Source organism: Mytilus californianus, unplaced genomic scaffold (genome assembly GCF_021869535.1).
Source record: "Mytilus californianus isolate M0D057914Y unplaced genomic scaffold, xbMytCali1.0.p SCAF_13, whole genome shotgun sequence".
Taxonomy (NCBI): Eukaryota; Metazoa; Mollusca; class Bivalvia; order Mytilida; family Mytilidae; genus Mytilus; species Mytilus californianus.
This window is the reverse complement of record NW_026262615.1, coordinates 20,029,410-20,054,167: the sequence shown is the minus strand read 5'-3', so window position 1 is coordinate 20,054,167 and position 24,758 is coordinate 20,029,410. Positions and strand designations below refer to the sequence as shown.

At 32.6% G+C, this 24,758-nt stretch overlaps 1 protein-coding gene across 7 annotated transcripts in view; it reads left to right on the top strand.

The window, feature by feature from the left end:
* The window catches only part of LOC127723340 (protein scribble homolog), a 101,978-nt gene that overhangs the window by 9,609 nt on the left and 67,611 nt on the right, over window positions 1-24,758 (top strand). For all 7 annotated transcript variants that reach the window (XM_052229915.1, XM_052229920.1, XM_052229918.1 and 4 more), the window contains exons 4-6: window positions 11,818-11,907; window positions 12,182-12,302; window positions 13,353-13,427. In XM_052229915.1, coding sequence (XP_052085875.1) covers window positions 11,818-11,907; window positions 12,182-12,302; window positions 13,353-13,427 — 286 coding nt within the window. The remainder of the gene's footprint in view (window positions 1-11,817; window positions 11,908-12,181; window positions 12,303-13,352; window positions 13,428-24,758) is intronic.

The following is a 24,758-nucleotide window of genomic DNA, read 5'->3' as shown; positions in this document are numbered from 1 at the left end:
TCAAAGGTCTTTCTTGTCTATGCATGCACTCCATGTTTCTGGTCTAAAAAAACAATGGAAATTTACATTTATTCTTTAATTTTCGTGGAAAATCAATATGTGTGCTATTTGTCATGTTTGTGACTACATGAAAAGAAGGTTAATATGCAAATTTTCAACAAAAAACGTATATTTCCTACATAGTCAATGTTTTAACTATGATTCATTGTAATATTGGTCAATAAATCCTAATCTGAATTTTAGGGCCTTTAAGGGGCATTAATTTAGCTGTCATTTTCACCAATTTGACTCAAATTTTCTTATTTGATTTATAACATACTTAAATGTATATCCAAATTACCAAAAGTCTAAAATGAATAATTAACAATGCATGGACTTGATATTATGTATCAGCATTTTACGTGTATTTTTGTCTAGATGTCATCTAATTAACCATAGAGGTGACCTCTGAAGACTGCAGACGGTCATATTACCAGATATAAACATAAATATAAATAGATAGTGACAACGTGCAATTGGATTGTTCTAGGTCTGTTTGATTTCATATTATAGGATAAAAAGTATGTTTTTCATTGTTTTTACCTGTATAAGAATGATTTTTTGGGGATAGAATCAGTCAACCAAATGGTTCATCCTTGTTTTACTTTCAATGTTTCCATTTAATAGCTGAATACTGTACATGCGAAACCCATTGCCAGCTAAGGGATTAAATTAAAGTTCACATGAATATGGATTCAATGAGGTCTGCAAGTGAATAATTCATCAGCAATGTTTCTTTGCTTATTTTGACGATATTGAACCAAATTTGCTGCTAAAAGTGAATTATTATTTCACTATTTCACTTTCATAAATGATTGAACAAAAAAAAAATCATCTCTTAATTTTTTATATCTCGTAGCTAATGAACCTACTAGTCCTTTCATGGATATTCTGCCCAAGTGTAACCTATTTATTGTAGTTGATGTTTGTCTAAATTAATATCTCCGGATACTCAGAAAGCCCCTTATTCACCTGTATTGCTGAATTCAATGCAAAATAGGTCAACTGGTTCTGCATAGAACAACTAATTTTTTCTGAAGATTTAATATGTATAATGGTAAAAAAATGATAAGTTTTGAAACCCAAAACGAAATTCATTTAGTCTTTACCAGTTTCCAGATTTTGTATTATTTAATCATAATTTACTAGATGCTTATCTTGAACAAGTTCAGTGAAGGGGAAATATTAACAGATGTACATATGAATTTTCTAAATGATTTCTTAAAAATTTGAATAAATTGCATAATATTACAAATGTGTGATATGCTTCAGTTGTCAGGATTAAAAGAGTTTTGGAAATACAAAAACCTACAAATTTTCATGTATTTATCTTGTATTATATATAATTTTTACACCTGAAAGTGTGCGAACTATTACATGTAGGAATGTATATTTTGCATGACATCTGCTGATAATGTACTACATTTAAAATTTGTTATAGAACGACTTTTTTTTATCTATGAGAGCGATGTTGGTGTTGATACTGCCAACCAAGGAAGAATTTGCCACAAATGGCACTCATCAAATTAAAAAACTTACAGGGGGCACCTGTTTATCATGTTTAAACAATATTTGATCCCAATCTTTGTAAATATTTACTGGGTATGCAGGTCAGTCAGATTACTAATCTATATCTACAATTATTTATGTGACAGGGAAGGATTTAAATGACCATCTAGATTAAATGTTCATTGTATCTGTGCATTACAACAGAATATAAGGTGTTTTGATAAGCCATGACAAGGTCAAAGAATGTTATCTTACAGCTTATTATTAAGTGTCCTTTTTCATTCAGTCACATTTGTTTTTGAAAAATTGCTGTTTTACATGTAATATTTAGCATGTTTGAAAATTAACATGCAGTGTGTATATTGTAAAGTATATATATAAACATGCACTGAATGTCTTGTGGATTGTACATCTATGTTAGTGTATAGGTGAAAAACTCCCACATTTGCATTTGTGTTTGATTTATAATTACATGTGCTGCTCAATGAAACATTAACAGTTTGTAAAAGCTACATTGTAAGTCCAACATGTTAACATTTTCTACACCTTTGAATATCTATCGTGTCAAGGCTCTCCTCAATCAACTCCTGTCTTATAATGGTCCTGAAATAAAATAATATTTAGGCAAAAACTAAAATAGAAGCCTGTTTATATAAAGGCTGCATATGTAATATTATGTTTTAAAAAGGGGTAGATACAAGTAAGGGAAGTTAATATAAGTTTTTCATCTTTATTTTAAAGACTATTGGGAGCTACTTGACTTGTATCTGGACTTAATTGGTTCTTCATTAAAAATACCAATTAATGTTCTCTCCATTAATCCTGGGATTTGAAACAGCACTGTATCCCTTTAATTATAAAACCATATTTATAATACATGCAATTATTGAATGTATTCAGATAGACTCATGGTATAAACTGTTCTAGGGTGATATAAAGCCCTGGGGGAGAACACTGAATGGCTAGGTACTAAAATTAGGTGAAGTTGGGGAAACATAATTGATTTTAACAGACATATTTTTTTTCCTGGTCTTTTAGTAGGAAAACTTCAATGATACTGATGGCTCAGTTTTTTTGTCATTATTAATCTCGATTAAAAGCTTTTGTATTCCCATACCTCTTCCATCAAATTAAGATAAAAACTTTTCCCTGTAAATCATGATAACTGTCATATTTATAATACAATAATTTGATATCACTAGACTCTGTCATCCCATCAATGTTGAAGCCTCAAATTGACATAGCACATATAATTGATTTAGCTAGGCTACGGCTTAGCTACAGCTTATAAGGAGATTTTTTCGATGAAATCAATGGGTTGCTGATGATTTTAAAATTGTTGACCGTTTGTAGATGAAACTTAATAAAAGCTTACATAATGTGGCTATGTTTTATACTGAGGACATTGCACATGCATATTTTTCAAACCATCACATGAAGTTTAAGATAAGTTGACACAGTTTTCTCCGCAAGGCTTTATTGTACTATGGTGCTACTTATGAACATAGATTTTATAGTAGAATGTATGGTATCTGTGGGGCTCTGATTTTTATGCCCCAATTGTAGCGGAGGGGGCATTAAGTTCTACCCTTGTCTGTCTGTACATGCGTCCCTCCTTCAGTACATCCCAAAGTTGGTTTCTGTTCTCTAACTTTAGTTTGCCTCAACCAAATGTTATGTAACTTATATATAATGCTTATTACCACAAAACACAGATAGAGTTTGAATTTTGGTGGCGTCACTATAACCATTCTAGAGTTATACCCCTTTACAAATGGAAAAACCTTATATAAAATGCAAGCAGGGGCATCATCTGTGTCCCATGGACACATTCCCCGTTTATAAGGAAACTGTTATTTCAAATCCCATGGTGCTTGAATACTTCCATTATTGTGAAGAATACTCAGGTAAGAAAGTTTGTTTTTCAAAGCTGCACAGAAAGATCTCCTTAATTGACAGAGTATGATAATGATGGTGCTTTAGCTGGAGTAGGCCCCTTGACTTTGAAAATCAGAAAGTATTAATTAAAAGTTTTATCAAATACATTCTTTACATTTTTTTTGGGCGCTTTATAGCTTGCTGTTCGGTGTGAGCCAAGGCTCCGTGTTGAAGGCCGTACTTCGACCTATACTTGTTTACTTTTTACACATTGTGACTTGGATGGATAGTTGTTTCATTGGCACTCATACCACATCTTCTTATTTATATTTGGAATTTAAAGACATCCTGTATTAATTAATAAAGAAATTGATAATAGCCAAATATCTATCGAGTATAACGGTTGTCCATATTTATTTTATAAACCCCTAACTGCACATTCAAAACTTTTATGATTTATATTAAGACATATTTACATTTGTGTATATATATGCTTAAATTTATATATTATATGACATGACAATGATGTCACATACAATGTATGACAGCTCTGCACTTAAACAAACCGACAAGGTTATTCTATTTCATTTATCAATGAATTTTAAAAGGATTGGAAGAATTTTACTGTTTTTTTCAATCAAATGTTCAAACAATGGCTCCCACCATACCTTCTCCTTTTTATAGTCTCAGCTTTTATAAATCCATTCACCTACTGTGGATTCATTTATTAGTCCCCTACCGACTAAGTCGAAGGGAACTTTAGGTTTGTACTCCGTCTGTCTGTCTGGCTGTCCAACCGTCAGTCCGGCAAATCAGTTTTCCACACTTTTTAGCTCACCTGACCTGAAAGGTCAAGTGAGCTTTTCTCATCACTTTGCGTCCGTCGTCCGTCGTCCTGCGTCCGTCGTCCGTAAACTTTTACAAAAATCTTCTCCTCTGAAACTACTGGGCCAAATTTGACAAAACTTGGCCACAATCATCATTGGGGTATCTAGTTTAAAAAATGTGTCCGGTGACCTGGCCAACCAACCAAGATGGCCGCCATGGCTAAAAATAGAACATAGGGGTAAAATGTAGATTTTGGCTTATATCTCTGATACCAAAGCATTTAGAGCAAATCTGACATGGGGTAAAATTGTTTATCAGGTCTAGATCTATCTGCCCTGAAATTTTCAGATGAATCGGACAACCCGTTGTTGGGTTGCTGCCCTTGAATTGGTAATTTTAAGAAATTTTGCCGTTTTTATACGACCGCAAAAAAAATTTTGTGGTCGTATATTGGTATGACGTTGGCGTCGTCGTCGTCCGGCGTCGTCCGAAGACACATTGGTTTTCGCACTCTAACTTTAGTTTAAGTGAATGGATCTTTATGAAATTTTACCACAAGGTTCAATAGCACAAAAGGAAGGTTGGGATTGATTTTGGGGGTTATGGTAATAACAGTAAAGGAATTAGGGGCCAAAAAGGGGCCAAAAATAAGCATTTTTGTAACTTCCAGACATAACTTGTGTGTTAGTGTATGGATCTCTCTGACATTGTACCACAAGGTTCCATACCACTAAAGGAATGCTGGGATTGATTTTGGGGGTAATTGCCTCCAAATTTTAGGAATTAGGGGCCAAAAAAGGGGCAAAAAACAAGCATTTTTCTAGTTTCATGACAATAACTTGTGTGTAAGTGTATGGATCTTTCTGAAATTGTACTACAAGGTTCCATATCACAAAGGGAAAGCTGGGTTTGAGTTTGGGGGTAATTGCCCTAAACGTTTAGGAATTGGGGGCCAAAAAGGGGCCAAAAAACACATTTTTTTCTAGTTTCCAGACAATAACTTGTGTTCAAGTGTATGGATCTCTCTGAAATTGTACTGCAAGGTACCATACCACAAAGGGAAGGCTGGGATTGAGTTTGGGGGTGATGAATCATAATGGGGGTTCAAAAAATTTGGGGGGGGGATTTATTTTTTTTTCATTTTTTTTCTTTTTTTCATTTTTTGTTTCTTTTAAAATTTTCCATTTTAAGTTGGTTATTTCTGATTTATATTTAAAAGCAAATAATAATGATATGGTAGGAGATACACACCAAACAGGATGTGTAAATTATTATATAATAAGTATTGTGCAATAGCAAGAAATTTTCAATTGCACAGTATTGCACAATAGCAAGAAATCTTCAATTGCACAGTATTGCGCAATAGCAAGAAATCTTCAATTGCACAGTATTGCGCAATAGCAAGAAATATCCAATAGCACAATATTGCGCAATAGCAAGAAATTGTCAATTGTACAGTATTGCGCAATAGCAAGAAATATTTAATAGCACAGGATTGTGCAAAAGAAGATACTTCGTATAAATTGCTTATTTCAATTTCAATGGGGTTTTATTCTTGAATTATTGGGGTTCTTTAATATGCTGAATCTAACCGTGTATTTAGTTTTTGGATTTTGGGCCCCGTTTTTAAATTGGTCCACATTGAGGTCCAAAGGGTCCAAAATTAAACTTTGTTTGATTTCATCAAAAATTGAATTATTGGGGTTCTTTGATATGCCAAATCTAACTGTGTATTTAGATTCTTAAATTTTGGTTCCGTTTTCAAATTGGTCTACATTAAGGTCCAAAGGATCCAAAATTAAACTTAGTTTGATTTTAACAAAAATTGAATTCTTAGGGTTCTTTGATATGCTGAATCTAAACATGTATTTAGATTTTTGATTATGGGCCCAGTTTTCAAGTTGGTCCAAATCGGGGTCCAAAATTAAACTTTGTTTGATTTCAACAAAAATTGAATATATGGGGTTCTTTGATATGCCTTATCTAACCATGTATTTAGATTTTTGATTTTTGGGCCCCGTTATCAACTTTGTCCACATTGAGGTCAAAAGGGTCCAAAATTAAACTTTGTTTGATTTCATCAAAAATTGAATTATTGGGGTTCTTTGATATGCCGAATCTAACCGTGTATTTAGATTCTTAATTTTTGGTTCCGTTTTTAAATTGGTCTACATTAAGAATAGCAAGAAATATTTAATAGCACAGGATTGTGCAAAAGAAGATACTTCCTATAAATTGCTTATCTCTTGACCAATTTCAATGGGGTTTTATTCTTGATTTCATGGGGTTCTTTAATATGCTGAATCTAACCGTGTATTTAGTTTTTGGATTTTGGGCCCCGTTTTTAAATTGGTCCACATTGAGGTCCAAAGGGTCCAAAATTAAACTTTGTTTGATTTCATCAAAAATTGAATTATTGGGGTTCTTTGATATGCCGAATCTAACTGTGTATTTAGATTCTTAAATTTTGGTTCCGTTTTCAAATTGGTCTACATTAAGGTCCAAAGGGTCCAAAATTAAACTTAGTTTGATTTTAACAAAAATTGAATTCTTAGGGTTCTTTGATATGCTGAATCTAAACATGTATTTAGATTTTTGATTATGGGCCCAGTTTTCAAGTTGGTCCAAATCGGGGTCCAAAATTAAACTTTGTTTGATTTCAACAAAAATTGAATATATGGGGTTCTTTGATATGCCTTATCTAACCATGTATTTAGATTTTTGATTTTTGGGCCCCGTTATCAACTTTGTCCACATTGAGGTCAAAAGGGTCCAAAATTAAACTTTGTTTGATTTCATCAAAAATTGAATTATTGGGGTTCTTTGATATGCCAAATCTAACCGTGTATTTAGATTCTTAATTTTTGGTTCCGTTTTCAAATTGGTCTACATTAAGGTCCAAAGGGTCCAAAATTAAACTTAGTTTGATTTTAACAAAAATTGAATTCTTAGGGTTCTTTGATATGCTGAATCTAAACATGTATTTAGATTTTTGATTATGGGCCCAGTTTTCAAGTTGGTCCAAATCGGGGTCCAAAATTAAACTTTGTTTGATTTCAACAAAAATTGAATATATGGGGTTCTTTGATATGCTGAATCTAACCATGTATTTAGATTTTTGATTTTTGGGCCCCGTTATCAACTTTGTCCACATTGAGGTCAAAAGGGTCCAAAATTAAACTTTGTTTGATTTCATCAAAAATTGAATTCTTGGGGTTCTTTGATATGCTGAATCTAACCATGTATTTAGATTTTGGATATTGGACCATAATAGGTGAATGTCCAATTTAAAATTTTTAAGTTCTTAGACCACATTCAATCTGTGTTAGAAACCTATGCTGTGTCAAATATTTAATCACAATCCAAATCCAAAGCTGTATCAAGCTTGAATGTTGTGTCCATACTTCCCCCAACTGTTCAGGGTTCGACCTCTGCGGTCGTATCAAGCTGCGCCCTGCGGAGCATTTTATTGGTTATTATCTTGAATATTATTATAGATAGAGATAAACTGTAAACAGCAATAATGTTCAGCAAAGTAAGATCTACAAATAAGTCAACTTGACCAAAATGGTCAGTTGACCCCTTAAGGAGTTATTGCCCTTTATAGTCAATTTTTAACCATTTCTGTAAATTTTTGTAATCTTACACAAATACTTCTCCTCTGAAACTACTAAGACAAATTTAACCAAACTTGTCCACAATCATCATTAGGGTATCTAGTTTAAAAAATGTGTCCGCTGACCCCGCCCGCGAACCAAGATGGCCGACATGGCTAAATACAGTACATAGGGTAAAATGCAGTTTTTGGCTAATATCTCTGAAACCAAAGCATTGATAGCAAATCTGACCAGATAAAATTGTTCATTAGGTCAAGATCTATCTGCCCTGAAATTTTCAGACCAATCAGGCAACACGTTGTTGGGTTGCTGCCCTTGAATTGGTAATTTTAAGAAAATTTTGCAGCTTTTAGTTATTATCTTGAATATTATTATAGATAGAGGTAAACTGTAAACAGCAATAATGTACAGCAAAGTAAGATCTACAAATAAGTCAACATGACCAAAATTGTCAATTGACCCCTTAAGGAGTTATTGCCCTTTATTGTCAATTTTTTACAATTTTCATAAATTTTTGTAAATTTTTACAAAATATTTTCGACGATAACTACTGGGCCAAGTTCATTATAGATAGAGATAATAGTAAGGAGCAAGAATGTTCAGTAAAGTAAGATCTACAAACACAATTTTGTCATGAATCCATCTGTGTCCTTTGTTTAATATGCACATAGACCAAGGTGAGCGACACAGGCTCTTTAGAGCCTCTAGTTTTCTTTGTGCTTGAAGATATTGATTTGATATTTAGTATATTGTTTGATCAAGACAAGTTACAGATCAAGTTCAAATTTTGTTCCAATCTGATGATCTTGTGCAGAGTTATGGTCCTTGGACTTAGAAAATTAACTCAAATAATCAGTTTTTCACACTTTTTGTGAATATATAGTTTCATCATGACAAGTTACAAATCACGTTTGATTGTTTTTCCGGTCTGATGATTTTGTGCAGAGTAATGGTCCTTGGACTTAAAAAATTCACTCAAATAATCAGTTTTCCACACTTTTTTTTCGTCATGCTTGAAGACATTGATTTGATAATTGTTATATAGTTTTATCATGACAAGTTACAGATCAAGTTCAAATTTTGTTCCTATCTGATGATTTTGTGCAGAGTTATGTTCCTTGGACCATGGAAGTAATATTTAAAAGGAATAACAACGACTAATTAGCATGTATTAACAGCCTGCAGAGCTCTGTACTAAAGTCATATGATTTTATCCAATTATAGTCTCAGCGGCAATACCCCTTTGGTTACTATCTGTGATACCGCGGTTGTAAAATGGCATCTGGAATTTCTTATCAGTCACATGATTTTATCGAGTCCGGTAATTATAAAGCACCTGTGTGAAATCCGAGGTTTATTAATAAGAAGGTGGCGCTGTATCATATAAAACCTCTACCTTCAGAAAGAAGTCGTATGATGTAAAAAACTTGAAAAACGGACGAGAATTGTTCATCCTACAACAGTTTAGCATGGACAATTGTATTTAATTTAGCATATTTTTGCTTTTTACCGTTTGTTTTAAACTGTTCTAAAAGTATTTTACGGTTAAAAGCGGATCCCGAGTAAAACAGTTAAATACCGATGAATCGATCAGGTTTCACATGATGTTGAACAAAATAATGTAGACAGATGTAGACATAGAATATTTTACTGTTGAAATGTGCCAAGTTTATCGAGATTTATAAAAATATTTACTTTCAAGTAATTGATTACGTTATTGAAACTGGACAATTAAAATCGGGATCATAAGTTCGTAAACATGTTAAATTTATATCTATTTTAAAAAAGTGTTTACAATTGAATACTAATATTAATGTAGCACGTTACACTGAGCAAAAAGAAAATCAACCATACAAAACGAGCTTGACGCTATCTGTCTAACTGCAAATTTATTTTATATGAATTTGTTTATGTACAAATTAAAGAATAGAAACGTTTAAAATTGTGAATATTTGATTTGCCTGGTATATACGGAAGACTTGGATTATTCGTATTTAATAAAAGGGGGTCGACACATATTTTTTTGTACAATCATCTTCTTAACTTTCAGAAATGGCTTCTTAATTAACTGGTTTTAAGTATTAAAATTGAAAATGATCCACCCTTTTTCTTAAATTCAATATGTGATAACTGTCGGCCTAAACTATTAAGATCGAAAAAGACATAAATAGGAAAAATAGACTAAAATCAACATTGAATGACTGACTCTATTCGGTAGCGTACAGCAGCGGAATGTAACGAGTGAACTATTCGGGTTACTTCGTACGTACATACGACAACAACTGGTCTATTCGTAATTTTCCAGGAACACGAAAATGACCAAAAGTGTCAGTGATTTGATCTATCTCATGCCGAGAGTCAATTACCATGCCATATATTAAACCAATTAACGAGTTATCGAAAGATGGGCGGTAACGCAGATGAAACCTTTGAAGTGACGACGTTGTTATTCCTTTCAATATTACTTCCATGCTTGGACTTAGAAAATTCACTTAAATAATCAGTTTTCCACACTTTTTTTCGTCATGCTTGAAGATATTGACTTGATATTTGTTAAACAGTTTACACCATGACAAGTTATAGATCAAGTTAGCATTTTGTTCCAATACAATGAATTTTTAACCGGTAGGGGACTATGTATCGCCATGCAATACTCTCAGAATGCTTGTTAGTCCCCTACCGACGAAGTCGAAGGGGACTTTAGGTTTGCACTTAGGTTTGTCCGTCTGTCTGTCCGTCCGTCTGTCCGACCATCAATCCGGCAAATCAGTTTTCCAGACTTTTTTTCTTCATGCTTGAAGATATTGATTTGATATTTAGTGTATTGTTTTATCATGACAAGTTACAGGTCAAGTTCGATTTTCACGATTTTAGCTTTTCTCCTTGTTCAGTTAAAGCCCTTTCCCTAGAAGTAAATTTTTGATGAAATACCTATTAAGTACTTGATTTCTGTTTAAAGGGAAATAACTCTTTTTTTTTTAAAGATTTGTAAAAGACATTGAATTAAGATAAATGACATTTTGGATTTTTTTCCTTTTCTTTAGTAAATTGTTTGAAGAATTTAGTGGTAGGTTTGCTCCATTTCAATGAATTTTTAACCAGTAGCGGACTATGTATTGCCATGCAATACTCACAGAATGCTTGTTTTCCTTGGGCTCACTTTTCATGAATTGAGGAAAAATGTATATCCATGGATATCAGATTTTGTCATTTTTGGCATAGTCTGCCTACCAGCCTATACAAAATTTATATTTAGTTGAACATTTAAATTCATTGTTTACCTATACCAATGAAATCAATGAAAATTGTTATCCCACTGATAATAATGAATCGGAAGATATTTGACATTGTTGTTGCCCTTTCTGTTCTTACTAACTTTTTCTTGTACCTTTTGCCTGTTTTATCATTTACCAACCCAAAAATTAAACTTTGTATGGCTTTAAGTAGTAGCTGGTTTTGATTTGTACATTGAAGCAGGGATCCCACTAAGGCAAGTCCATGAGTCCCGGCCTTGCTGTCCTAAAGATTTGGAGTAAGATTGATTATTGTACTCAGACTCAGAATTCTACCAATCAGAATGCTAGATTTTGTGTTTGAAGCACAAATTTTGTACTCCTGAGTACTGGATAAAGTTGTATGACCATAGGACCAGGACTCCTTAAACTATTTCTGGAATCATCATTTTCAAAACTGCTGAGTCCAAAGATGCATCAAGATTGTAAATGTGGTATCAACTGAGTACATACATCATCATTTATATCAAAAGTTAAAATCTAAATATGATGTCATTTCCTTACTCTTTACTGTCATCCAGACTTGGATCAAAATTATATAGCAATAAAATTGACGAGTCCTGACGCGCCTTCAAAAATCCTAAGTGAGAACCGTACATGGAAGTAGGTTTAATTTATTAACATATCTCTAAATAAATACATGTTGTTTTCAGATTACCACCAGGGTTTACACAGCTCCGTAACCTAACACGGTTGGGATTAAACGATGTTTCCTTAGATCGACTGCCTCAGGATATTGGAAGGTAAGGTTATAAGGATAGATTGATTTATTAATTTTTGTGTGTAAAATGTCCAGTGACAGATATTTCATGCATATTCATGACAGTAAAAAAATTGAAGTTGGATCCTGTTCATGTACATGCTACGCTTGTTAAGCAGATAAGTGCTTGAAATAATGTATCAAGAACAAAAAGAAAATAATTTGCTTACGTAAAATATTGACAAACTATTATGACATTGTCTTTATCTCTGTCTGCCATTCATAAGTTTAATTCTCTTTACAATTTCTATTTTCAGTTTATCCAACTTAGTATCATTAGAACTTCGTGAAAATATGATCAAGAATCTTCCTCAGTCTATTTCATTTTTAAGCAAACTAGAGATTTTAGATTTAGGCAGCAATGAGATCGATGAATTGGTAAGTATCTGAAATACTGTGAGTCATAACCAAAACAAATCCTAGATGGTGATATAACTTAAAAAAAGTTTTGTAGGGCAAATTTTTAGTGAAATTTCTAGCAAAATCAAAGATCATAGCCAAAAATCAATTTATACAAATAAAAAAGAAATTGGAGCAGGATTGGATGAGAATCTGGGATCTATATTTATGGCCTTACAACTAAAGCATACATCCCTTTTGTTTGAAGTAAGAAATATTAACAGATTTTACTGTTAGAATGATGTTGGCTGATCAACTTAAATTTTTTCATCTTTTCTTAAATGATAACATTCTCGCTATACCTGACACAATGACTTTTTTTAAGCCCCTGCCATAGTGGAGGGGGCATTAAGTTTTACCCTTGTCCGTCTAAACGTCCATACATTCGTCCCAAAGTTGGTTTCTGTTCTCTAACTTTAGTTTGCCTCAACCAAATGTTATGAAACTTATACACAATGCTTATTACCACAAAACACAGATCAAGTTCAAATTTTGGTGGCATCACTTTTTTACCATTCTAGAGTTATGCCCTTTACAAATGGAAAAATTGCTGAATTTTTTGTTTCCGTTCTGTAACTTTAGTTTGCCTCAACCAAATGTTATGAAACTTATACACAATGCTAATTACCACAAAACACAGATCAAGTTTGTATTTTGGTGGCGTCGCTTTTACCGTTCTAGAGTTATGCCTCTTTACAAATGAAAAAATTGCTAAATTACGTTTCCATTCTCTAAACTTAAATTTGCCTGAACTAAATGTTATGAAACTTATAAACAATGCTTATTACCACCAAACACAGATCAAGTTCAAATTTGGGAAGTGTCACTTTTACTGTTCTTGGGTTGTGTCTCTTTATAATGTTATATGCAAGCGGGGGCACCACCATCTGTGTCCCATGGACACATTCCCCAAGAAATATTTTTCTTGCCCAAACAACAAGATAAAGAAATACAATAATATAAGATGGTAGCTACAATTAAGAATATGAACCTGTATGTGAGTTTAACAGAAGCCACTTTTTCTTGCAGCCAGAGATCATAGGCACCTTACCTAGCCTTCAGGAACTATGGTTAGATGGTAACGATCTCACTGAATTACCTCCGGTAAGTTTATCTTTGTTGTATCACTTTCACTTACTCTTGCTTTTGTACTGAGTAAAGTAATTTAAATGCCAGTCTGCCTAAGAATTAGGCAATGCCTGAATGGTGAAAACATGACAAACAAAAAAACCCGCTCAAGTTCAAAATGTATAATGATACATGTACATGTACATGAATATAACATTGGTTTCCTCTTCCTGTTCTTGTATATCAATTTATAATTTGGTTGAAATGCACTAGAAATTATCAGTTCAAGTGAGCTAACTCTGTAATTTGCTCTCATTCTAACCAAAAATTAGAGGTTTCTCGAATTACCAGACACACAGAAACAAAAGACCTACCATTTCTAACTCAGGGTGAGGGTAAACTTCAACATAGGCTTGTTGGGTCGATAGGTTTTTTCGACCATGTTTTGAAATTCATCTAAATTACCTGATTCTTACAAAGACTGGCACTTGATATTGGTATACCCCTATATTGCAATTACCTTGTACGTGTCAACATTTATTTGTTCCTTCTAGCAGAATTTCCAATGGAAACCTTGTTATAAACAATGGTAAAATATCTGTTCCTTTTGGAAAAAATATTCTATACCATCCCTTTATTTTGTTCCAGTGGGAATAAAAGTCCAGAATATTTCTTCCATTTGAAACTAATATTATAAAGGAAATTCCATTGACTTTATTTTATTATTTGGTCAGCAGATCAACAATTATTAGTTGTAATGTGTGTTTGCTTTTCTGATCTGTTAGATATCTACTTCATGTTTTCTGATACATTGGAATATGAGTTGAGGCTAGCTTAGCACAACAAAGTTTACAACTTCTTGTTTTTCTTATAAAATACATGTTGTATTTTTCAGAAAACATTTATGTACACAATAATTCACAAAAGGATCAACACTATTGACTAATAGTAATAAACAGGGAATTAAGTTGCTAGTGGGTCAGAAACTGCTTTCCATTCTAAAATACTCAGCAATAAGGGAAATTTCATATTGTTAATTTTCTGTGTTGGTGTTTTGTGCAGTATAGTTTGTCTTTTTCTTTATCCATCAGTTCATCATGCATGTGTGCAAATTTGGAAGAATATGAATTCTTAAAACCAACTTATTTTCATGTATACTCAATCCAAATGAGAACTGAAGAAAAAATATTTTGGAATTCCCACTTTTATCAACCAATTCTTATTTTAATTTACAAATCACCTGATGCATAAAAATGTCCCAAAATGGCATTAAAAGGGACCATTACTAAAACAGTTGGGTAAATACTTGATCACTCAAATTTGCAGTGATGAATGCAGTTCCTACAGGTGAAAATACATTTTTTGTACTTTGGCTTGCCTTGGAAGTATTCCACTTAAAGATATACATGTACCTTGGCAGATTACAAGTACATGTACATGTATTAATTAAGGTTAAGTGAACGCACTTGAGATAACAGACTCTGATCTAGGTCAGGATAGCAAATAATTAGTGGATGAGAGAATAATTGTTGGCTATTGTAATTCAACAATGTTAGAAATTTTTCATCAGATTTAGTAAATACATAGTTACTGCAAACTATGAAACACAATGTCAAGATAGAAAGATCTCTAATTTCTAATATAATAAATAATTTAAAATGAAATAGTTGGGTGTATTTATTTATCATTGTTCAAATGATCAATTAATTTTCTAAACATGGCACTATCATCAGTTATTTATTTTATGTTCGAATAATATGGATTTTTTTTAAGAAAAAATTAAAATTGTAAAATTTATTTTTGTGTCTGAATACTTTGTTTTATTTTGAGAATAGAAACATTTTACACATTTGTTAATTTCTATTTTGGTCCAAAGATTTGAATTTTTTTTTTTTTAGAAAAGAAATGATATTGGCATGATATTGATTCACTTACAAAGTTTAAGCTGACTGGTAATTTATGGATCACGATTTGATCATCATGTAGTCTGTTGTCACAAAATTTCTATGGCTTATCAAAAAACTACTTGCTAGATGCTAGGCTATTATAGATAATGAAAAATGTAAATGCTTGGTAGTACAATTAATGGTTTATATATAATACATTAGGACTTTATAAGGAGCTACATATTGTATCAGGGTTCTTACTAAGGATTTTTGAAGGAGAGTCCTAGGACTCCTCAATTTTGTCTATGGTGGGTCCCAACAGTGTGGAAAGGAACTTTGATTGCTATATCATTTATAATTTTAGTCTCCATGATAAAAAAGAGCAAGGAAATGACATTAAGTTCAGATTATTTGTTAATTATGCCCCGCCGTAGCGGAGGGGGCATTAAGTTTTACCCTTGTCCATCTGTACGTACGTATGTACGTCCCAAAATTGGTTTCCGTTCTCTAACTTTGCCTCAACCAAATGTGATGAAACTTAAACATAATGCTTATTACCACAAAACACAGATCAAGTTTGAATTTCGATGGCGTCACTTTTACTGTTCTAGAGTTATGCCCCTTTACAAATGGGAAAATTGACAAATTTTTCGTTTCCATTTTCTAACTTTAGTTTTCCTCAACCAAATGTTATGAAACTTATACACAATGCTTATTACCCCAAAACACAAATCAAGTTAGAATTTTGGTGGCCACACTTTTCCCCATTTATTTTTGTTATTAATTGATGATATATGTGCTCCGTTGATACAACATTTGAAGATATTGATGGGTATTTGGACTCACCAGTTTTGGAAATTATGAGTCCTGAGAGTTTTTTTTTGCTTCAGGACTCATGGACACGCCTTAGTGAGAACCCTGTTGTAAAGACACCATGCCTGAATGTTGCCCTCTATTTGTCTTTTGATTAATTTATTGAGGGACTTTTGTTTCATTGACTTATACCCACACATCTTTTATATAAATTTAAATTTTTTTGTTTCCTTGACAACAATATTTTTCTTGCGTATCCCTGAACTGTAAAGTAATAAAATAATATGTGCATTTATCAATGCCAATTGTCAAATGCTGACTTAAAATGCGAAATGAGCTGCAACCGTTAGAAATTGACCTTATGCAAATAAATATCAACACATCTGTTAACCTATTTTGGGTTGAAAAAAACTTGTTGTGGAGTTTGTAACTGTTTGAAAATTGAGTTGATATAAGAACCCTACAAAACAGACCAAAATTCATCTTTTATTTTGTGTTTGAATGTTCCAAAATCAATCCAAGTCTTAAACATGTACATGTATATGTGCACTTGCACAAGGTTGATTTCTATGCGACACAGCTCAAATGTAGATCATATTGATCTTTAATTGAAATACATACATGTGTTAAATGTCCTTAAAATTATGTGATAAATTTTCGTTCAATAAAGATTAAATATATAAATTAACAAAAGCTTTTACTGGACGTTTGCTCTTCAAACATTTGGTTCTCTATGATTTTCCAGTAGATATATAATCCTCATTGATTTGCATGGAAGTTGTTGAATTTCTTTGGTTCTAAGAACGTAAATGTTGATACGTATGTTGTTGATATTTGTCGTTAAGATCAGAAATTTTTCGTGTTTGATTACTGATCAGTGAATTGTTACGGAATTAATATCTGACTTCCTACAGAGGATGGCTAATTCTGTTTTCTCCCAAAGGATATTGGCCATATTTTTGTACGATATTGGTTACATCTGTACCGAGATGTTTCCTAGTTGTTGTTCACATGTCCTTAACTCGGGATAATTTTGTTATCTCTTGTCAGTTTCATTTATTGATTATCTCTATTTAATTAGTCCCTGATACAGAAAATCATCTATATATAGCTTTAAAACTTCTCGATATAAACCTGTCTTAATCAATATCGGATCTTTAAGGTTAATTTGGTCGGTGTCATAATTATAAGACGTTGTAACACTGGGTTAATGATGCTTGATCCTACTTTAGTAGGAAATGCCATTTTAGAATCAACTGGATTTACAGACCTCCTGTTAAATTGTTAAAAATTTTCATCTCCAAATAAAAATTGGTTAGAGACATAAATATATGAAGACACATTGGAGGGTGGGTTTTAGTTACTTGAGCCCCCTTTTATTTGAAATATTTTTTATGCCCCCGCCGTAGAGTTATGCCCCTTTATAAATGGAAAAATTGCAAAATGTTTAGTTTCCGTTCTCTAACTTAAGTTTGCCTCAATCAAATGTTATGAAACTTATACACAATGCCTATTACCACAAAACACAGATCAAGTTTGAATTTTGGTGGCATCACTTTAACTGTTCTAGAGTTATGCCCCTTTATAAATGGAAAAATTGCAAAATGTTAAGTTTCCGTTTTCTAACTTAAGTTTGCCTCAACCAAATGTTATGAAACTTACACACAATGCTTATTACCACAAAACACAGATCAAGTTTGAAGTTTGGTGGTATCACTTTAACCGTTCTAGAGTTATGCCCCTTTATAAATGGAAAAATTGCTAAATTTTTATTTTCTTCTAAATATCAAGTTATCTTTCTTTGTCCATGATTATAGTTGAATCAACTACAATCAATGCTTTATACAATGCAATGTTTAATTTTGACTTCCACTGATAAAACACAGATCAAGTTGAATTTGGGTAGTGTCACTTTAACCATTATTGAGTTATGCCCTTTATAAATCGAATTATTGCAAAATTTTTAGTTTCCATTCTGTAACTTAAGTTTGCCCCAACCAAACATTATGAAACCTATACACAATATTCATTACCACAAAACTAGGATCAAGTACAAATTTTTTGTTTCCGTTTTTATACGACCGCAAAAAAATTTTTGTGGTCGTATATTGGTACGACGTTGGCGTCGTCGTCGTCTGGCGTCGTCCGGCGTCGTCCGAAGACACATTGGTTTTCGCACTCTAACTTTAGTTTAAGTGAATGGATCTCTATGAAATTTTACCACAAGGTTCAATACCACAAAAGGAAGGTTGGGATTGATTTTGGGGGTTATGGTACCAACAGTAAAGGAATTAGGGGCCAAAAAGGGGCCAAAAATAAGCATTTTTGTAACTTCCAGACATAACTTGTGTGTTAGTGTATGGATCTCTCTGACATTGTACCACAAGGTTCCATATCACAAAAGGAATGCTGGGATTGATTTTGGGGGTAATTGCCTCAAAATATTAGGAATTAGGGGCCAAAAAAGGGGCAAAAAAACAAGCATTTTTCTAGTTTCATGACAATAACTTGTGTGTAAGTGCATGGATCTTTCTGAAATTGCACTACAAGGTTCCATATCACAAAGGAAAAGCTGGAATTGAGTTTGGGGGTAATTGCTGAAACGTTTAGGAATTGGGGGCCAAAAAGGGGCCAAAAATAAGCATTTTCTAGTTTCCAGACAATAACTTATGTTCAAGTGTATGGATCTCTCTGAAATTGTACTGCAAGGTACCATACCACAAAGGGAAGGCTGGGATTGATGATGGGGTAATTGCCTCAATATTTTAGGAATTAGGGACCAAAAAGGGGCAAAAAACAAGCATTTTTCTAGTTTCAGGACAATAACTTGTGTGTAAGTTTATGGATCTTTCTGATATTGTACTACAAGGTTCCATATCACAAAGGGAAAGCTGGGTTTGAGTTTGGGGGTAATTGCCCTAATTGTTTAGGAATTTGTGGCCAAAAAAGGGGCCAAAAAACACATTTTTTAGTTTCCAGACAATAACGTGTGTTCAAGTGTATGGTTTCTCTCTGAAATTGTACTGCAAGGTACCATACCACAAAGGGAAGGCTGGGATTGAGTTTGGGGGTGATGAATTATAAGGGGGTTCAAAAAATTTGGGGGGGGGGATTTTTTTTTTTTTTCCTTTTTTTTCTTTTTTCCCTTTTTTTTTCTTTTAAAATTTTCCATTTTAAGTTGGTTATTTCTGATTTATATTTAAAAGCAAATAATAATGATATGGTAGGAGATACACACCAAACAGGATGTGTAAATTATTATATAATAAGTATTGTGCAATAGCAAGAAATTTTCAATTGCACAGTATTGCACAATAGCAAGAAATCTTCAATTGCACAGTATTGCGCAATAGCAAGAAATCTTCAATTGCACAGTATTGCGCAATAGCAAGAAATATCCAATAGCACAATATTGCGCAATAGCAAGAAATTGTCAATTGTACAGTATTGCGCAATAGCAAGAAATATTTAATTACACAGTATTGTGCAAAAGAAGATACTTCGTATAAATTGCTTATTTCAATTTCAATGGGGTTTTATTCTTGAATTATTGGGGTTCTTTAATATGCTGAATCTAACCGTGTATTTAGTTTTTGGATTTTGGGCCCCGTTTTTAAATTGGTCCACATTGAGGTCCAAAGGGTCCAAAATTAAACTTTGTTTGATTTCATCAAAAATTGAATTATTGGGGTTCTTTGATATGCCGAATCTAACCGTGTATTTAGATTCTTAATTTTTGGTTCTGTTTTCAAATTGGTCTACATTAAGGTCCAAAGGGTCCAAAATTAAACTTAGTTTGATTTTAACAGAAATTGAATTCTTGGGGTTCTTTGATATGCTGAATCTAAACATGTATTTAGATTTTTGATTATGGGCCCAGTTTTCAAGTTGGTCCAAATCTGGGTCCAAAATTAAACTTTGTTTGATTTCAACAAAAATTGAATGTATGGGGTTCTTTGATATGCTGAATCTAACCATGTATTTAGATTTTTGATTTTTGGGCCCCGTTATCAACTTTGTCCACATTGAGGTCAAAAGGGTCCAAAATTAAACTTTGTTTGATTTTATCAAAAATTGAATTCTTGGGGTTCTTTGATATGCTGAATCTAACCATGTATTTAGATTTTGGATATTGGACCATAATAGGTGAATGTCCAATTTAAAATTTTGATGTTCTTACACCACATTCATTCTGTGTCAGAAACCTATGCTGTGTCAAATATTTAATCACAATCCAAATGCAAAGCTGTATCAAGCTTGAATGTTGTGTCCATACTTGCCCCAACTGTTCAGGGTTCGACCTCTGCGGTCGTATCAAGCTGCGCCCTGCGGAGCATTTTATCTAACTTAGTTTGCCTCAACCAAATGTTATGAAACTTATACACAATGCTTATTACTACATAATACAGATTAAGTACGAAATTTGGTGGCGACACTTTTACCATTCTTGAGTTATGTCCATTTATAAACATAAAAATTGCTGAATTTTTCGTTTCCGTTCTCTAATTAAAATCATGTTATCCATGAAAGATGGCACGAAACTCCTTCTTTGGGCATAGTGACACATCTCCTTTTTTTTTTAAATATCTGAAACTTTGAGATTTTTTCATACAATTGAAATCAATTAAAGAGTTCTCCCCCCTGGCCTCAGGTAATTTCAACTTAGTGTTGGACAATTGCACTTGTTCTGGGGTTTCGATTACGGCAGGCAGACCCTCACAATAACTCTGCTGATTAAAAATAAGCATTGTTGAGATGTTTTAAGAAAAAAAGAAATAAGAAAAATTAGATAAAAAAAAAAATCTGTTTTTTTATCAAATCAAAAATGACATTGGATGGATGTTTTTAGAAAATAGTAGGAATCAGAGACATAACATGAATCAACTAGGATGAAATTGACTGTAAATTGAACAAGATTTAATGTTGACAAATGCTCATAAAATGCTTCTATTAAATCAAACATAAAGGAAAATAATTCTTGAAATTCGGGAGTTTCCCAGAGTCGCAACATCGGTCCAAATCAGACGTCTGAAGTTTTTTGTGCAAGATAAGTTATTAAAAATCCTTATGTAAATTTGTGAATACGTTCCATTGCATTTTCAACCATTGAAAAAGATTTTTGCGCAAACAATTTGAACCTGCAAACCACTGCTTCCCTCAAACAATTTTAAAAAACAAAAGTTTATCTAAAATTTATTTTCCAAATTGACACTTTTTTGTCAGCTCTCAAAGACCCAATTATACCGATACCCTCCCCTCCCCTTTCCTCCTCAGCAAATAAAGTTTTTTGTCCTCAAAAGCTACTTATTTGATTGTTAAAGAATGCAATATTAAGGTCAGCTCAATCGATGACAACACTTTTTTTTATCCCTTACACTGCGTTGGCACCATGACTGATAGACAAACTAATTATAAAATTGTGACAAACTGCCGTGTGACTAGTATTAAATGATTGTTTATTGATTTTCTGATTATATGGTGATTTTACAGAGAAATGATGACTAGGGATATAACACGTTATGTTCAAAAAAATATACCAAGAAAATATCCATATTTGAAAGAAAGTCCATAATACAACAATATGTCAAATGGAAAAAAATAATAAGTTTCTGACTCATATATTCCTTGGTCATGGACTTGTAGGGTTTTGAAAAAATTTAAAGTGAAAGGATTATAAAGTTTTGTTAGAAAATTGGTCAATTCAGGTGATTTTTTTTGGTCAGTCATGTTTATTTTTTTGTTAGACATTATAATATTTACATGTAGCTGATTTCAGATGCCAAATTTTGGTAGACATTAAATTTTTAGCTGATTTCAGTATGTTCAGATGCAAATGTTTTGTCAGACATTGGGTCCAAATGTCAACCCAGACAACTATTTTCCACATATCTGGGATTTTTCTATAAAAATCAATCACCAGTCAAATGATATTTAACATTATCAGTTTGTGAATAAGGCATAAACTTTGTGTCAAACAGTATTAAAGATTTTTTTATTGTAAATTCTCTTATTTGTTTGTGGAAAAGGCATTCCCAAAGGGTCAGGAAATGCCCCAACAAATGAATTAAATATCATGAACATAACTAATCTGTGTTTCTTTGATAGAAGTTAAATCCATGTTTCCATGAAGTAAGTCTAATTTCCAAGGGGAAAATGATCACATCTTCATTTTAATGGATCATGTTTCTGCAGGCTTTTGTTAGTTAGAAATTTGTAATTATTGAATTCAATAAATTTTGTTGGAGACGGACATAAAAAATTATTGTTTAACTTGCACAGGATGGAAATACAACTGCATTTAAAGAGAATTATCTCATTACAGATTATTGCATGTTTTAATACTTTTGGTATTTGTTCTAATGAAATTGAACATGTTTCTATATCTCTTAATGATTTAAGAATATTGCGTTGAGCTTGTTTTCATGTGACTAGTCTTCAGAATGCCTGTCACTCAATTTCTCTACATTTTCAATTAAGATTAATAAATTAAAAACGGTTTCTTTGAGTTTAATTTTTTTAGGCTCTGACAGAAGGTCACCCTCTGTGTGATTAAAGATAATGATTAACAATGAAAATGTTGTTTCTATGGTGATGTTTCTACATACCTTCCAAGTGTTCAAGAAAACTGGGGGTCCTGCCTTTAGTATTTATTGTTAATATTTTTACCTTTACTGAACATGCATGAAATAATTGCCCTTGATCTAAAGCAAAGAACAATCAATCAATCTTTTCCATTAGATTTAAATAAACCTTCCTGGATCAGGTACTCTCAGAACTGATGAAAATCTTCAGGTTTCTATGTAATAATGTTCTAGCCTAAATACTATTTATGGTTTGGTTAGACTTTGTAGAAATATAGGTGTACTCCTATATCTGAGTTTGTTATATAATATTATTGGCTTAGGAATCATTGTGGTTTCATAATTGCTTTGAAAGTCATCTTATCTTCAAAATGGAAGAAATAGATTTCCTGAATAAATCTTTTAACCTTGAAAATTGAGATAAAATTCAGGCAGAATTCAGATATTAACCTTTTTATATGCCCGTTTACGGGACATATTATGGTATACCTCTGTCCGTCTGTCCGTCCGTCGTCAACATGTCGGACATTAACTCAAAAACGCTTTAACCAATTTGCATAAAACTTTGGTGAATTGTTTATATCTATTGATGTGAGCTCACTTTTGTTTTTTATAAATTTTAGGTTTTACGTTTCTGAGTTACAGGGTTTTATTCTTAAAAAAAGGGGGATTTTCCAGTTTTAGGACAAAAAAATCAAAAATGCTTTCAGCAGTTCGTATGAAACTATGGTGAATTGTTTATATCTATTAATGTAAGCTCCTACTAAGTATTGCGCAACAGCACAGTGTATTGCACTACAGCAAGAAATCTGTAATTGAATATAAATTCAATTCATATAACCAATTTCAAGTTCTTTGACTACATTTATTCAGAAACCTATAATATGTCAAATATTTAATACAATCCAAATTCAGACCTGTATCAAGCTTGAATATTGTGTCCATTTTTGCCCCAACTGTTCAGGGTTGGACCTCTGCGGGCGTATCCAGCTGCGCTCAGCCAAGCAGTTTTTTTTCATTGAATGGTAACCTTAAATGACGCGATCTATTAATTTACCATTGGTATTGAATTCATGAAAAGATAATTAACAGACAAAACCTATATAACAAGGAAGGAAGATTGGTTTATTGATTTTATAATTCAGTTTTATTACCGTTATATGCGTATTTTTTTGTCAGTGGTAATGAGGTATTAATGAAGTGATTGTAGGCCTTGAAGATTTACATCAGAAGTCTTACAGCTGAACACTTGATCAACAGTTTAACTGAACAGTAGACAGTACTTCAGTACTGACACGATTTATGTCATACCTTTCTTAAATTGACCATTTAGAAATTTAGAAATTATTTGAAAATAAGGTTTTAAATTCCTCAGGTAAAGTGACCTTAGATACATTTTTTGTAGATCTGGTCCTTTTTGGTCAGATAGCTCTTCAACTGTTTCGGTTCTTACACATCCTTGGCTTTCAAATATGAAGGAAGATCAGGAAGAGAGCTTCGGTTGCATAAAATTTATGAAATGTTGGTTTTTGTTTTTTTTGAACTAGTTTACTAGTATCGTACTAGAAAGAGAACTGTGGATTCATTTATTTTCGTGGTTATCAATTAGTGTAGATTTTAGAAATATTGCACTTTTATGGATATTTTATTTTGTGGTTTTGCAAAAAATCTGCATACAAGCTTATAAAAAATTTGTACTTTGTTGAACATTTTGATTTGGTGGTTCATATTTTGCTCATGAAATCCCTGAAAATTGGTATACCTCAAATTAAAATGAATCTATAGTAACTAGTACTAAAAAGAGTAATAACAGGCATTGTATCGGTATTCTCAAAAGTTTGAAATTTGCACCTTACATCTGGTCAATCAAAAGAAAAATTTGTGCTGACCAAAATATAATTTGCCTGGCAGATATATGAGTAGCTTGTAGAAAAAATTAAATAAATTGTAACATTTTGGTTAGGCAATAATATAGCAATACTTGTTTGATCGCAAAAAAATTTGCCTGACATGTCAGGTGGTCAGGCATATTTTTTGGACCTCAGTTGAACTTGCACCAAATCTACAGGACCTCTACTACAATATGT